We start from the raw sequence: 17,278 nt of genomic DNA, 5'->3' as shown, positions 1-17,278 counted from the left end.
ATGTGCTAGACTACCAAGAGGCTCAAATAAGTATTTTCTAAAATTATTGATTAAATCCATATGAATAATGTGATTAATGGTTTTGTGTCTGTAAGAGGCCTTTTTAGCTTCTTTTGAGTACACTAGGTTCTAATGGAAAATCACCTTAAAAGCAAATGAAAACGATTCTCTATAGTAGGGGCACGTAAGGAAACTCTGACAATGCACATGAGAAACTTGGACACCAGCAGCTTTTTACATCTTTATTTAAAGAACTCTGTCATCATTTCTTGTTATTTCCCCAAGTCTATTGGTTTGGGGTTTTTTTACACTTTTGCTAAGCAAATTACTGATACCTTCAAAAATACAGTAAATAAAGTTTCTCTTACTAGCCATGTCAAAGCTGTAAGAATCTCAGGCCTTAGCTGTAATTTACTACTAATGCTTGGGAATCTAATACCCTGGATTTTATTTCTGTTTTTAAAAAATGCCTCATGTCTCACACAGAACCAACAGTTGCTGGTTTTTGCACTGATCCTTTTTCTTTTCTGTGCAGCTGACCAGGAAGAAGAAGCTCATCCAGAGTACAAATTTGGAAGTGACCTTACTGTAGATGATTACAGTCAAAAAGAAGCTGTTGCCATCAGTGTCAAAAAGGTGGGATTGCTTCTTATATATATTTCTTTGGAAGCTTTCCGTGGAGGTAGGTGTAAAAGACACTGTGTTTTGTGGAAGCGTCACAGCATATATTGTCAGAAGAATCAAACCCGAGATCTTCACCAGATTCCTAACCTTTAGGCTCATAAGAAGACAAAATTTTGTAGCCAAAAATACTCTCTGCTTGTTCACGTAGAATACTCATTGAGGAAACAGAATCAGTATGTAGGAAAACAGTATACAAGTGGAGGATTTGATAAAAAATGCTAATTAAAGGCAGCAAGCAGTTTCCTGCTCCTGCCTCTGATATTTTACTTTGCATCTCAGTTGCAGAGCCCTAATATGAGGTCGAATATCGGCTTCCTCACTCAACAGTGGTTTTTTGCAAGGTTGCATCCTGTGTCTTCATTACAGGGATTCCCTCGGTCATTTTTTATTAACTCTTAGGGTAGATTCTCCCTTCTACCTACAGCAGTGAAGGCAAAATAGGGCAATCATTCCCCATTGGGGTGGTATGGCAGTGGGGCTATACCAGAGACCCAGCTGGCAGACAGAGTAAGAGTCCCCTTTATTCCACTCATACCTGATTTAGTACAGTTTATCAGTCTGTGCTGAGTAACTTGAATATTACCTGACAGTAATTAGATACAGAATATTGGTATTCAAAACTAAGCCTGCTCAGTGCCTTCTGGCACTGAAGGCATTATAGTTGCTTGTTATAGGAGAAAAAAAAAAACCCAAAACATATGCAAGTGCTAGGGTACCTTATCAGATCATGCTCCTCTGTCGCTCAAGTATTTTGGCCACTTTTCTCCTGCCTGGCTGCTTTTGGATCTTACTCCAGACAGTAGTAGAGGTATGGAAAATCCTTCATAGCACAGATTGCCCTGGGCAGTATGTCTCTAGCAGTTATCACCGAGACATCAGACCTGCCTTCTTGGTCTCTCTTCAAGTCAACATCTTTGCTTCTTCAGGACTTCTATGAATCCTCCCACTGAAGTATTGTTTAACTTCTTTGCTCTAGGGCTGGTTTCACTTACTAAGTCCTTAACTACCTGAGTGTTTTGGGGTTTGGTGGTTTTTGGTTTGGTTTGGTTTTGTTGGGGGGTGGGAGGATGTTCAGATTAGTCACTCATCCTCAGCATATGCCCTTGGGTAACTTCTCTGCTTCTTTGCTGATCAGTGACTCGATCTTTAGGAATGTACGTTTAGTGCCAAGTCAACATTTATCTGTCTAAGATTCTCAGTAGTGGCAACTTGTAATTGAAGATAGACAGCAGACTGTCCCATTGTGTATAACGTCTTGAGATAGGCCTTCTCCAAATGTGGACATTGAAAGCACAGTTTACAGCGGTCTTAACCCTGAAGTTTTCAGAGCCTGGGCATTTTGCCTATCCGGATCAGATGATCTTTTGTGTTGTCTGGGTATGTCACTCTTTCTTTCTTCTCTGAAACTTTGTGTCCCCAGCATCTAGTGATAGCACTAGTTTGGACTTAACTGTCTGGCATCCCCCCTCCTATTCCCATTGCTATCTAGCTGTTGGAATTTCATATCTTGTATACCCAAATTTGAAATAAACTGCAAATTTTTGCAAGTGTATGGGACAGATGAGCCACACAGGAAGGTGGAAAAGGGTATACTTTTTCTAAATGCATTAACTTTTTGAGGATTTTTTTTTTCCTTACTTTGAGTGTTTCCTATTGCTTTTTCTTTGGGTAATGTATATATATTTTTTTCCCTTAGGCTGTTGAAGATTCTGAGCAAGAAAACAATAAAAAGGTGACACATAGGATGTTATGTAGTTTATTTTATTACTTTATATATAACATACATATTTCTTACCATGCATTCTTAGTGATTTAACAATTTTATGCTCAGTTTCACTGCACCTACAGAGTATTTTTGAAAGTGACTCTACCTCCTTTTGTCATCTAGGGTTTCTTCTGCTGTACTTTTATACTGGGGTTATGGCTGTCAGAAAATTTGGGGACAGACAGGAGTGCATGGCTTTTGCCTGCTTAGAAGTGTCTCAAATGTCATGCACTGGGAAACAGCAGTTCTTTGAATGGTGTTGAGATGTATCATCCCTGCTTCTTTTTTTTTCCTCTTCCCTTACCCTGACTGCACTTTGTTTTCCTCTCTCTTTTTCTTCCTTTTGCTTTCCCTTGGGACTTCTGCATTCATCTTCTCCCAGGAATCCCTTCTGTAAGACTCTTCCCACCTCCTTCTGCTCTCCTCCTCCTCCTCCTCCTCCTCTTCTCTCATTAAAGCTGCTCCTGTTCCTAACCACACTTTGTTTCAGTCTGTGTTGTTTTCTAAGGGGGTTCTGCTTCTTTTCTTGAGGAGTGGGAGGTGTAAATAATGTAGAGAGATCAACTTTCTTCCATTGTTTTCTCTAGCCCCTAACAGGGTCGTGTGCTGTTGTAACTATTCCTTTGTTTTGGTAGGCTTTAAGAGACATTCATCCTTACCCTTTCTAATTCATAGTTTTAAAATTGTGAACGCTGCAAAGGGTATAGCCCATTTACTATAAAAATTATGGGTCTGCAAGTAAAAAAGATAAAATCAATGACCAGTAGATTGTCTTAGAACATTGTCTTAGAGCTAGCTTGTCAGTAATGCAGTCATACAGCTATAGTCTGCAGGGTACTATTGCCTTGGCACTAAGGAATGCATAATCCCCTTTGACTTCCTTTTCACTGTGATTCATTACTTAGACATTTACGGATCAAGATAGTAAACTATGATTAGCAATTCTCAGCAGTCAGCAAGAAGCACATTGAAAGAGCCTGGGTTTTAGAAGAGGGGTGGTCAGTTCTTCTTGAATTATTGGCCTTCCAAAAATGAAGACACTGAAAAGGACTAGTTCCTTTGAAGAAATTTGGCCTTAATTTGTTCAAAACTCTATTAACAAGTATTGACTTAGTAACAATGTCTGTATTTTACTAATAAAGGGATGTACCATTTGGCTTATTTAGGGGAGAGATCTGTGAACCCTCAATATGTGGATTCCTGAAAAGCAGTTGGATTGAGCCCTGGTGATCAGCATTAAAATATGGTATCAGTTTGATTTCATGGGCCACTGGAAGTTTAATTCAGTCTAAAATGCATGTAAAACAATGTGTACCTGGACTCATTCTGATAACTCAGCTATTCTATGCAGTCAGAAAATGATGTTCCTTGTGACTATAATTGTCTTATCATATCAAGGCATAAATTGTTTCACTTCACATGGAATTTGTTTTTTTAAATGTGTCTGCACAGTACAGCACATAGAGGTACGTGCCCATAATACGAGCAAGTAGTTTTACATTTGCTTTACTCTCCCATCTCCTGAGTAAATGAGTTGCAGTAGTGTAGGTTCTGTGAACTGCATTCTTCTTCCATGAGAAAGGGCTTTGCAGTGCTTCCTGTTATTGACTATTTCCTGATACAATAACGAAGGAGAACTTTCTGACAAACACAGGTTGCATTCTGAAAATAAAAAGCTGTAATTTTTGAAAAGACTTAGTACTTCCTTGCAGAAGTTCACTGTCAGCCTACAATACATTAGATTTTTTTGGTAATGGTTCACCAGTTTGGTAACTGGGCACTGGAGAACAAGCAAAAATGTTTGTGGGAAAAATGCCATTAACAGTAAGCCTTGCAGAGTTTGCTTAGATTGACAGAGATCTTTCATTTTCTTTCCTTTCTTTCAGTGAAAAGTATGCGTTTCAAACTGGTTTAGGGAAAGGAAAAAGTTGGATGTGTAGATCCACATGAGAAGCACTTCCTGTTGAGGGCTTCTAGCAGATGAGATACTTTTAGAAAGCTTTTGAAGTTCTGTTATAGTGCATCTTTATGTGAAAGATGGATTCGGTTTTTTATCATTTTAAGTGGCTAGCAGTATGAGCTTGGTACTGTCTCTCTTGTTGGTCTTGTGTGACATGTGTTTCTCCAATGAAGGTTGCAATCCCTATATTTTGGTCTGCTTTTATTAGTAAAGATTAGCAATTGAACCTATTGGTGTTTTGATATTGAAAAAGTTCTACTCATTACCAAGCATGCATTACCCCACCGCAGTTGCTATCAGAAAATGTGTATTAAATCACAATTCATAGGAATTTATTTGACAAAGGTAGATCATTATGTCCCACCATTGTTGAGTCTGTTGTAATATTTATCTTTTATCCCAAAGTTATCCTACTAACATCATGTAATATTTACCCACTGCTTAGGAGTTTTTCTATCATCAGTCCTCCTGCATGCATCCTGTAACATTGAGAGTGTTTGGTGCATATATCAATAAGAAAATAAATCTTAATTTGTGACATTAAATTTCCACTTTTCTTGTATTAATTTGCACTTTATTTAACTTTCTGCAGATTTGGGTATAATTTTGTATCACATTTGAAAATTCCAACAATAGTGTTTGCACACACAAATAGCGATTATTCTTTTTAATGTGTTTTCAGGGTTTAGTAACTGTTGAAGATGAACAAGCGTGGATGGCATCTTACAAATATGTAGGTGCCACAACCAATATACATCCATATTTATCAACAATGGTCAACTATGCTCAACCTGTAAAATTTCAAGGTTTCGATGTAGCAGAAGGTAACATAAAAGGTTGAATGACATAGAAGTATTTGTCTGCTTATTCTAGGTAGTTTTTTTAATCTCTACGTTTCCTGAGTTTAGAAATGACGTAAGACTTTTGTAGTTTAATGACCGTTATCAGTATATTTTCAGATCTCTGTTTCCTTGAATGTAAAGTTAGCATGTTATTCCATTGGTCATCCACACGGAGTCACTAAATTACTGGGAGAATATGAAGCTGTTGAGGTTGATTATATTCTTTATGCCCTTTCAACTAAAGTGCTTTTTTTAGTTCATCTTTCTGTAAAGTAAGGTGAGCGTGATTTGTCACAGTGATCAGCAGTTAGCTGATGCTTTCATATTTCACACTAGACCATTTACCATGTTACTTTGCCTTATCTAGCCACACAACCCAGGCTCTGAATAACAATTTTGTCCTAAACAAAAAATGAAAGTTTTGTTGATTTCCCAGGAATTGCAAGAAAAAAGCAAGTCAGAAATATTATGAAGTTTCTCTTCAGTATAATTTAATCCTGTGAGTGACAGATAAAGGGGAAACAGACCAGAATTTGCTATATCCTGCTATTATGTATAGTGCATGATTTTGAATTCTGATTTGTCATTACAGAAGTGTTTTAAAATGTCTTGTCTTTTCTTTCTAGAACGTAATATTCATCATAATATGTCCTCTTTCAATGAATCAGTTGGACTAGGATATTTGAAGACCCATGCCATTGAGTTCGTGAAGTATCCTTTCACCTCCTCATACCACTTCTCTACTAATGCTACAAATAAACAACAAGCTTATCTTTCTAGATTTACAGTGTTCCACGTCCATAAAGGAAAAGGGAAAGTAGCTCATAGGATGAAAAATAGTAAGATTAACGTAAGAAATATTGAAGATACCAGGATATGACCATACATTTCTGTGATGTTTTTATTTCATTTTCCTTGATTAATTATACAGTTATAATAAACGACAAATGAGTCGGATATACCCAAAGGGAGGCCGAGTGGATTCCAGTAATTACATGCCTCAAATTTTCTGGAACGCTGGCTGCCAGATGGTCTCACTGAACTATCAGACCCCAGGTAGGCAGCAACGACCAGTGAACCTCAATCCTAAAGAATGGCTTGGGCAATAACTCTCAAACAGATGCCATGGATTTGCTTCTGGCATTTTTTGAGGAAACAGGCATATGGCTAAATAATACAGTGGGGTGGAATTATGGAAGCGTAAGACGAGGAGCAATAAAAATGCCGTACATAGAAGGAAAATTCAGTCCCCTTTCATGGAAAAATAATAGAGTACTGTAACTTCTCACGTAAGTGATAATGTTTTATTAATAAAAAGTGTAAATTACAGGGAAGTCACTGTTTTCACAAAACACAGCTTTAGCACAGTTGGGTGCATGTCTGCAAAGTAAAGTTGGAGTGTACAAATTAAGATGGTAAAAAGTAATGACTCTGTGCCAAATGCATTTCTAGACCAGTTATTGTGAAGTATTAGAGAGTTGTGTGTTCAGCATCAGAGAACGGGGTCTGAAATCCCAGCTGAGAAAATGATGCCAGGGAATGTAAATGCCTCTCCACAGTGTAAACTGAGAGGAGATATATTGTTCCTGTTCCATGAAGGTGTGAGTATAACTAACAGGGTAGGGGTTTGGGTTTTTTGTTTGGTTGGTTGGGTTTTTTTTAATTAATCTAGGAATGTTTGCAGTTGTATATGTAACAGACCAGTTTTTCCATTTTGTTTTTCTAGCTGTGATAATGTTTTTGTGCTTGCTTCCCCCCCCCACCCCCCCGAACGGTGTCTTTGGTACTGCAGGCACTGCTAATGATCATACCCTGAGTTCTGTCCTGCAAAGCTTTGCACTGATTTCACTAGCTGAGGAAGCAAGAGAAAGCTGTACTGGAATACACTGCTTGTAAAGCACTCCACTGGACACAATATGGAGGTTGGAGCAGATATGCAAGCTTCAATCTGCTCCTAACACTGCCTCTACCCACTGCATGTCATTCTCAACCCCTTTATATTGCAAAATAAGAGTGGTAATTGTATAATTGGAAGTGAGCAACTTTCCTGTATTAGTCTTCTATGATCCAGCTGTGCTGTCAGGCTGAAGAATAATTGAGGAAATACAAGTTAAAGCTGTCCAGTAAAGTGAATAATAACTGTCATGATCATATGAGAAACTTGTATTTTGTGTAACGGAGAACATACAGAAAAGATTTTGTTCCTTTTTGAAGGTAGAGTCCGTTGGACAAGAGAATACCTGTGTTATCGTTAAAAAAGGATATTGTATTCTAGTGTAATTGGAAACCTGCAGGAAAACATGGGGTTTTTTACAAAGTCTGGGAGAGGGTTGGATGGGAGGGGGTTGTTATGTGTTTACTATCTGTTTTTATATACATGTGCCGTAATAATGCATTGAATAAAACTCAGATGCTTTAAATATTGAAACTAAGCAATGCTTCTGTGATCTTTGTGATTTCTTTGTGTGGTATTTTATTCAATTAAGCCCATAGAAAAACAGTGTGATAGTCATCTCACCTTCTTTAAGATGTCAGGATACAGAGAGCATCATCGGAGGTAGTTGTCAATGGTCATTGTAGAGAAATACATACTTCTAGGATGTCTCATCTGGTATATTTTATATGTCTGCCTTAGGCTGAGTTTGATTGCACTGTTAAAGTGCCTGTATGCCTCCGTTATTCAAAGTGATTCTAGATCACTAGCAGAAATGAAGACATGTATACTCTAGATACCAACAGCCAGATGATGGAAATCCCATCCTAGGCACTTTAACGTGACAACAGTCTAATGCTTCTCTGCCTATCAGGTGTGTTTGAATTCAGGGAGAGACTGTTTTCTAAGCACAGAATAGACTGCAGCTTGGTTGATAAAGCTTTTATTACTGTGAAGAAATGTGAACTTTTCCTATTGCTTCCTTTTATTTCTTAGATGTGTGTGTTTCATATGCATTAAATTTATTTTTTATTTAAGCTGGTTATTCTGGACAAACAGTCATTTTCTTTTCTAAAAAGGATTGTTCATGATCTGCATTATTTAGAAGGAAAGATAGTAATTTTTTTCTCTCTTGACAGATTTAGCAATGCAGTTGAATCAAGGAAAATTTGAATATAATGGATCATGCGGGTGAGTGATATGATTTAAACTGTTGTCACTGTGTATCCGAATCCTTTACTGCTATGGTTTTAATAAAATTTTGTCACCGTTAATTATGTGTTACAAAAGAAAAATGGGATGCTAGGTGAAGAGTAGAAATTAGCAGAATTCAGGGAGAATTATCCCCTGCAAGGAGCTATTCTGCTGAATATGCTTTTTAACTATGCCCAGTTTTTAAAGATGAGATAGAAGAGGCTTTGTGTACCAATTATGAAGAAGATCATGAATATGATACACAGTTACTTAAATACATCTTCAGCTTCTGTTCTCGATCTTTCTTTGAAGATATGCCTCAGAATGGAGATTAATTGCACAGTTCACAGAATTGCCAAATTTACTTGGACAGGTTGAGTCTTAATACATAGGGAACATTTTTTTAATCTGTGTACTTTAGCTGGAGAGCAGATTTCACACAGAATACTGAAGTGTTTCATCTCTCTAAGTTCTTGCTCATGACTTTTTCATGAAAAGGGATGCTCAAGTGATGTTGATGGATTTTTCTCAAATGTTGAGTTTATAGCTTAATAAGATAGGCTGATCATTAACATCAAGAGAAAGGAGAAGTTGGATGAATTATAGGAAATGACAGTCCAGAAACACATTAAAATCTGCACACTCATCCTGGGAAGAAACAACTCTTTTACTAATGCAAGTCTTATTCAGGAAGAAAATCTGAGTAGATGAAGCTTGGTAAAATTCCTCATCTGCAGAATGGGTAACATAGTGCTTTGCCACTTCATGCTTTTATTTTGGTTGTGAACTCTCCAGCTAGATAGAGGCTGTTGGGAGTGACGAAGGTGCAGTCTCTGGTCGTTTCAGTCAGAACAACAAAAATAGAAGAAAACCAAAGGGTTTTTTGTGGCAGAGTATGGTTCCTTTCTTGTTTGACCCACAAGCCTAGTAAAAGAGCACCTATTCACTCTTGCCCAATGCTCGGAAGGACAGGCATCATTATCAACTAAATTCCTTGATTCTTATCTAAGTCTTCTGGTATTACAGTAATATAGTGGTATATTTTTATATGCATTATAAATGTGGTGCTGTTTCAGTCACAGAAAACACGCAGGGCAATGAAAGTTAAAAAAAATTACATTCCTTTCTGTCTGTACTCCTTTTTTCTCTGATTTACAGTTTTCATGCTGGTGAAACAAGATTGAGTCACTCCAGCTTCAGTGTTTTTTATTTCAGCAGGCCTGAAGCAGAGGCTAAGGACGTTTCTGATAGTTCCCTATTGTCCATAATGTACTTTAAATTAATATAATATTATAAAATCACACAGATTTATAACATAAGAAAAATGAGAAATATTACTTTCCTAAACAGAAGCCACATTGTGAAAAAATGGGAGAAAACATTGACATTCTTTCCATTGGAATTTTTCCAGCATTTTTTAATTATTTCTGAATTCTGTCTAGGCCTTTATAACGTTGTGTACCAGTGATTCACTAGAGAGACTAAGGGTGGATAAAAAATAATCTTCTAGCAGCTGTTGTCTGTCAGGGCTGTAGAATTAGCAAGATGATTCCAGTCTACATGTTTTCTTCCACCAGTGGAAGAGAACCCCTGTCATGTGTAGGACAGCATTTCTGTGACCAACTGTTACTTCATTTTGATGGCAGAATCCTTGGGTTTTGATTCATCAGGGCACGTATTGGCTTCATTGATATGTTGATCCAGTGTATAGTCCTCAGGGATGTATTGTAAGTGTTATTATGGTAGTACCTTTCATGCTACTATAATTAACAATCTGTCAGCACTGACATTATCAGCTGTTTCCCCCAAGGTTTTACAACTGAGATGAAAAAATTAGCTTCAAGCTGAAATTCGTTGTACGAGTCTTGACTCTGTGGAACTGCTTAATTTAAAAAAATAAAACTGAATAAGCCCTCTGTATTTTTCCAGTGTTAAAGAATTAAAACAAATGAGAGCATCTACTTTTTATTATATGATAACTTGCTGAATTTTGAAAATTATTTTGAAATGTTCTTTACTATATTACATTTACTCATCTTGAAATCCAGGGTTGATTTCATCTCTCAGTAGCTGGTAATTCAAAATTAAAATTAACATATATCTGTATTCTAGACAACTATAATATTTCCTTTTACTTTCTCACACTTGCAGCTCAAATGGTAGTCTGTATTTTACAGTGCTGTAGAAGAGTTCATTGTTTAAAGTTAGAACATCCACTCTATTTGTATTTAATACAATTTTAATTTCCACACGAGAATAATTTTCTTCTTTTTCTTGAAATAAGGTATCTACTTAAACCAGATTTCATGCGACGACCAGATCGAACATTTGACCCTTTCTCTGAAACTCCTGTAGATGGTGTAATCGCTGCAACGTGTTCTGTGCAGGTAAAACAACAATAGACAAACTTCTGTCATGTTATCACATCCAAAATCACATTTAAATGTCAACAGAAATAGGATATCTACAGAAAATGTGTTCGGATTGTGTGGATTTCATCAGATTGTTTCCATTGTTTTTTTTATATTGCTAGCTAAGACATCTATGTTTACTTGACCTGAGTGGAACATGATAGAATTAGAAATGGTTTGTTATTACACATTACCACTGCATTTTAAACCCCCTCGTGCTCTTTTTGAATTAACATCAGCACACAAAAATAAATAAATGAGTGAAGTTCATTTCTGTGGACAGTATGAAATTATACAAACATCAGTTATCACCATAGAGCATGAAGGAATGTAAGCACACATGGACAGAATATTTTCAAAATAAGTAGAGAAAAATGGTTCATGTGATGGAAGTCCTTACTTTGGAGTTATCTATGAGTTACAAAGTCCATAAAACTTCTGTTGTAGCTCTAAAGCATGGGTAGGTGTCACATTTTGGAAGGAGGCTGACAACTGTAAAACCTGTTTTGTGACTTGATACTCTGTCTTTGCTGAAATACCCTGTGTGCAGCTTAACAAAAAACTTAAGCTGTCAGTTATTGCTTTCTATGGGCAGCATGGAAATTTCAAACTCTCTCCGACCAAGAGTTCATTGTGCATTCTAGATATTTAACTAAGTTTCATTTGCACCTTCAGAAGAACAAAAACTTTTTATTAATGTTGTTTTTCTTTAATGTTAATGACAGTACAATCCCTCCAAGAATAAAGTGGGATCTGGTGGTGAGAACATGAGTTGAAGTATCACTAGAGATAGTTCTTAGATCACATATTTTGCCACTTGCTCTTCTTGTGTGACTAAAACTAGTATAAAATTCTGTACAAATTCTGTTGTAAAGGAGGTGAGTAGACCGAAACCAGTGATGGTACCCCTCAGCCACGTAACTTTTCAGATTTGCTATCCAGAGTGTTCCCTGGAAGAATGTTAGATCATGAAAAGAAAAGGACTTGAAATGAGCTTAGGTCTGTGAAATTGTGTTTCAGGGTTTTTTTAATTCGATCCTTGATCATAGTAATGAAAACATTAGCTGTATTTTTATTAGATTGTCTTGATGGAGTAAAAATTTTCCCTGGAGTAATCACCTGCTGTGGCTAGGTTAATCTTGACTTGGAGTAAAATTGCAGCAAATCTTCATATACATAACAATATAGAGGAGTCATGTGGGTTTTTTGTTTGTTTGCTTTTTAAGCATCCTACACTTCACAGACACGTAGTATGGAGTTAGGCTGACATGATTAGTTTAAAACCTTTACCTAAGCGAAAGCAGAGCAATAGCTTCCTTTCACCTCTTTGTTGTCAAGACATATAATAGATGGCAGTGCTTCTGAACAGAAAGTTTAAAGTTGCAGAATAGCAGTGCCCAATCTGGTTGTTTCATGCAGTGTTTTTCACTAATATAGTGAACGCATCTGTGAGACATCGGCTAATTGGGCTGACTGACTTAAAAGTGTTAATACCATAGCACACTGAGTGCAATCATTTCAAATTAAGGATGTATTTAAGGTCTTATCACAAAAGCTTTTCTAAAGAAGCAATTTTAGCTCTAAATATGCCACTTTCATATGATGAAATAAATATATCTGTTCTGTATAAAGTATTTTTCAGACTGCTGTCAATAAAAAATACCAGTATTTTCAGTATTCATAAAATGCTGTGTGCTTTGTATTGCTTTTCCTTACTGCTCTGTTATTATGTTGCAGGTAATATCTGGTCAGTTCTTATCAGACAAAAAAATTGGTACGTATGTAGAAGTGGATATGTATGGTTTACCCACGGATACGATACGTAAAGAATTTCGAACACGCATGGTGATGAACAATGGTCTGAACCCTGTTTACAATGAAGAATCATTTGTATTTCGAAAGGTAGGATATTTGGAAAGCAGAGTTTGTGTTTGCCAGCCCTTTTGCACATGAGCATACTTGCTCACTTGAGCCACCCCTCCCTGCTTCAGTCTGGCTGCTCACATGAATAAGTACTGCTCCCATGAAAAAGGGTTTGTAGGGTTCCTTTTTACTACAGTAAACAATCTGAAGCTGAAATAAGCTTTCAAGAGGTTGTTTGGTTTTTTTGTTGTTTTTTTTTTTTTTAAATTTTGCTTTGTTTTGTTTTTCTAATGGATAACCTCTGTAGCTGTCACATGATTTTTTTTTGTTTCTGTTTGGCTTTTCCCTTCCCTTTGCTTCCTCTTCCCACTTGGAGGTAGCCACCTCCTCCGTGGCCATGCCTGTGTTCAAGGTATGCAGTCTGCTCAGAATGAGCCCCCGCTGGTGGACACCATCCTTCCTTGGAGATTTCTTCTTCCCTGCCCTGGCAGTGGCTGCTATCTTGCACTGTTCCTTCAGCCCAGAGGGCAGGTGAGATGCTGCATCCAAAGCTAAGGTCAATGTTATTACATGGAAAAGTTGGAAGGGTGCTGTGTTCCTCAGACATGTTGCCAGCTCCCTCCTTCAGTAGTCCATGTGCATCATGTACCTTTTTCTTTATTTTTTTTCTCTTTAATAACAGAAGAAAAACAAACCTTTTTTCTTGGTATGGGGGATTTAAAGAGAGAGATCAGTCGTCCGTGTTCAGGTTTTATCCCTCAGTCATATATGATACACATATTTTATTTTTTTTTCTGTTGGCTGGAGTTTCATCCAGACTACATGTGTTAGCAGTGCCGTCTTTGATAATGTGTGTTTTGCTTACACCTGTTTTGTTGTCATGCAAAATTGTTGCTCTTTTATTCCAAAGGGACAGACTTTGCCGAGTGGTAATAACACTTCACACTTGGGTATATTACCTACATAATCTGCTTTTTTAATAGTATAACCAGTTTTTAATAGAAATGTAGTTAATGCAAGAGGTTTTTTCTGGACTCAAATATATTCTGGAATGAGTGTGACTTCAAGTGCTTTCCTCTGTATATGAGGAGGTACAGGGAAGATGCTTAGGTACAATGACAGGCAGTCATGCTGCCCAGGGCTTGCTCACCATATGGCCAGCATCTGCTGCTTTCTGATTTCTTAAATCAAAAGTCCCATAAACTGCAGGGTGCACACAGCTTCAGTCTAAAAGGGGGGTACCTGTGTGTCATGGCATGGGTACAGTGGCTGATGCCATATTCCTCAGACTTTCTGCTGTACTCTGCAATGAACAATTACATGTTCGCACATTCTCTTGAATACTGTAAGTCAGCCAAGAGATTATTTTTCTTCATCTCAGGCCCTTATCATATCAGGCTTAGCACTGTAATCAAGACATACATTAATGACCAAGCAGACGAGTGGCATAAACACAGCAGGAACAATTACTCTAGTTGGAGGAAATGAAGGTGTGGGGTGCAGAGTGCTAAAATTTCCTGAGGGTGGAAGTGCCTGCCAGGATACCATAGAACAAATGAGTGGAGAGGGAATGATAAGCTACTTAGTCCCCAGTCCTGCTCCCTAGCAAATCTATATCAGAGCCCATCATGTAATGAAAGATGTGCTATCTGTGGCCTGTAGAGGAGAGATCTTACCTGCCCTATTTGGGTTACAGTGTTCTCCTCAAGCTGATGTTTAATCCTACACAGTTGCTCTCAGGTAATGTGTTTGATTGTTCTTCTGTCACGTGTTCTTGTTTATATTTTAATTAAAATAAAGCTTCAGTCGTTCTAACCCAAGTTCTGTGTTGTCACTCTGTGTAAGGGGGAGGACGGGGTGAGTGCTGGTGGTAACCTGTGCTGGGAGTGCTAAGTTATAATCAAGTAGAGCAGGATATCCGTGAATAGCTCAGGTGGGTTTGGAGACCAAAAGTATACTTTATTTTGTGCCCTCTAAGACTGAAAACAAAAGTGGCAGGGGGAAGGTCTAAGGAAGATAGTAGACGCAGTTTACTTAGGTCTTCCCTTTTGTCCCATAAGCGTTGATGAATAGAGCCAGGTAAGGAAGGAGTGGGAAGACCTTTCCCAGCATATAGTCGAGGCAGGCTGGCAGAGAAGCTGCACGTCTCGGTTAGGCTGTCTTCTCACTGCTCTGTGCACAGAGGCAGCACCTTTGTTCCAGGGAAGGCAGGCGATTTTTTTGTTACTGTTTTGGTCAGTCCAGATGGGGGCTGACAGATGCAGATAGCTGGCAGCATCCCTGCACACCATGCATACCATGTACCTTTCATGTTGTGAGTACAGCACACCCACTTCTACTGGCAGCACACCATTTCAGCAGGTCTGTCACCCTGTCCTGCCCTCCTCTGTCTGCTTCTTCCCTTTGCAGTGCCCATAGTTGAGCATGCATCCCCATCAGCTTACGCTTGCACTCTGTCCGTTCTTCATTGCGTTTTTGGATATCTCCCAAATCCCACCTTCCTGTCATAATTCTTCCTGATCCAGCACTATTTACTCTTCAATTGCTACTGTATCTCTCATTTCCCATGTAGTATTTACCTGCTGCCTTATCCACGTCACCGGTCTTTGGTAACGAAAAATAAATACGCAAAATATTTAGCTAGTGTAACTGTAAGCTGCAGGATGTGCATATTCTGAAATCTACCCATTTAGGATAAAAAAAAGCTTTTATAGGAAAGATAAAGTGTGCAGTTTGCAGGGAATGACATTATCTTACAGTGATGATAGTCTGGCATACAAACTGAATGGTTCAAACATGGGAGGCGGGGAGGGTGCTCCTGTATTAGTGTCATTGAATTTCTTCATTTTATGGCTTTCCAGGTTATTCTCCCTGATCTTGCTGTCCTGAGAATAGCAGTGTATGATGACAATAATAAGTTGATTGGTCAGAGGATCCTGCCTCTGGATGGTCTGCAAGCAGGTTACAGACACATTTCCCTTCGGAATGAGGGCAACAAACCACTCTCTCTTCCAACGGTTTTCTGCAACATTGTGCTTAAAACATATGTGCCTGATGGTTTTGGAGGTGAGATAACCTGTATCTCAGCGTGCTGTAGATCCTGAGTGTTGGTGTGGAGGTACTGAAGTACTGTGGTATCAGTATGGCAGCCGGAAGCAGACACACAATGCTGGAAGATTGGAATCATTTAGTGTTTTAACTCCTTGGAAACCCTGCATATTCAGTTAAGAAATCAACTTTCAGACCAAGTGCCTGCCTCAGTGTTAATGATAATGACATTTATCTGTTAAATGACAAAATAATAGAGAAAATAAGCTAATACAAGTTAGGTCAATTTGATTTTTCTCTCTTGACATTTTAGGAAGAGTCGTCGTCTTTTTTTTTTTTTTTAATTACATTTTTTCTGACATAAATATTTGTAGAGTTAACACGTACTTTAGCTATATTGTTTGGTCTAGAAGTACAACTGATGCAGAATCTAGACATGCATATTTTCAAAGAAAACCACTTTTGTATTCTTGAGAATATTGGCATATTGTTAAAATGGACAGTGAGATAATTCAGCATCTGAAACCTTTCTGCATTTTTTCTCTCCCAACTTTATATGGTTTTAGTGTGGTTTAATTATTTTTGGGTTTTCAGGAAAGTCATTTTTAATCTGAGCCATTTCTGTGATTAGGTTGGCAGGGCTACGGTCATTTTTACTGAGCAGTGGCAGATTGCCACATGTGGATAGGAACAAACAGCTGAGAATAATCATTACACCACTTAAATCAGTGTAATGGGTAAGTTCACCCTGAGGGTGTACCTCTGGGAAATGTTTTCTTCACTGCAGATGAAATTTGCTTGTACATTAGACAATACGTAAACCATTTAAAACTGTAAAACAGAAATCGCGCTAAATGTTAGTGCTCTGACTTTGCAGCGAAATGAAGTTCACCTTAAAGCTGATTGGTGAAACATTATTTATAAAAATGATGTTTTGCTCTTTGCAAAAATTATCTCAAACTTGCTGCCTATGCAAGAAATTACTGCCATTTCTCTGAGTGTCATTTCCATAGTGCAAACCGGAGGAAGGGAAGGCTTACCTAACATATTAGATAGCGTATCTTCAAGCCTATGTTTGCTGGTATTTATTTAGGCTTTAAAAAAAATGAACAGGCCTAGACTTCAGTACCAATATTTCATGGAAAAGGTTAAGCATTTACAGAAACATTTGTGTTGTTCATATGTGGAATCCTGGTTGCTGGCAAGTCAGCTGGAGTTTTGCCATAGGTCTTGGAGTACTACCATGCCTTTGTGCAGCATGTTTCATCTGCAGTATTTAACTTCAGGGACTTTGACTCAAGACAAATGTAGGCTTCTGCTTAAGCTTGAGATTCTCAAGGCAGTAATTGAACCATGAATCTAAGGGACACATTTAAGCATGTGCTTTAATTCTTTCCTGAACTTAAGCTTTTGACAGTAGATGACTCAGTTAAAATATTTTCTAAACTAAGGACATGCTTCTGATTTTTTATTTTCTTTTTTAAACTGTGTTATACAAATTCAGAAGTGAAAGACTTGTTTTACAAGGAGAATTTGAACACCACTTTAGAATTTGCAAATTGTGTGCAGTTCGGTACT

The 17,278-nt window shown here is 37.8% G+C and overlaps 1 protein-coding gene across 7 annotated transcripts in view; it reads left to right on the top strand.

The window, feature by feature from the left end:
* Positions 1-17,278, top strand: part of PLCB4 (phospholipase C beta 4) — a 224,688-nt gene that overhangs the window by 168,159 nt on the left and 39,251 nt on the right. For 5 of the 7 annotated variants that reach the window (XM_069787584.1, XM_069787578.1, XM_069787581.1 and 2 more), the window contains 9 exons: positions 536-636; positions 2,381-2,416; positions 5,092-5,233; positions 5,878-5,962; positions 6,183-6,307; positions 8,324-8,375; positions 10,663-10,765; positions 12,527-12,691; positions 15,514-15,718. In XM_069787584.1, coding sequence (XP_069643685.1) covers positions 536-636; positions 2,381-2,416; positions 5,092-5,233; positions 5,878-5,962; positions 6,183-6,307; positions 8,324-8,375; positions 10,663-10,765; positions 12,527-12,691; positions 15,514-15,718 — 1,014 coding nt within the window. The remainder of the gene's footprint in view (positions 1-535; positions 637-2,380; positions 2,417-5,091; positions 5,234-5,877; positions 5,963-6,182; positions 6,308-8,323; positions 8,376-10,662; positions 10,766-12,526; positions 12,692-15,513; positions 15,719-17,278) is intronic. The other 2 variants (XM_069787585.1, XM_069787583.1) reach the window with 1 other exon arrangement.

This window comes from Haliaeetus albicilla, chromosome 7, assembly GCF_947461875.1.
Source record: "Haliaeetus albicilla chromosome 7, bHalAlb1.1, whole genome shotgun sequence".
Classification (NCBI taxonomy): Eukaryota; Metazoa; Chordata; class Aves; order Accipitriformes; family Accipitridae; genus Haliaeetus; species Haliaeetus albicilla.
Note: the sequence above shows the minus strand (reverse complement) of the source record. Positions and strands in the feature narration are given on the sequence as shown.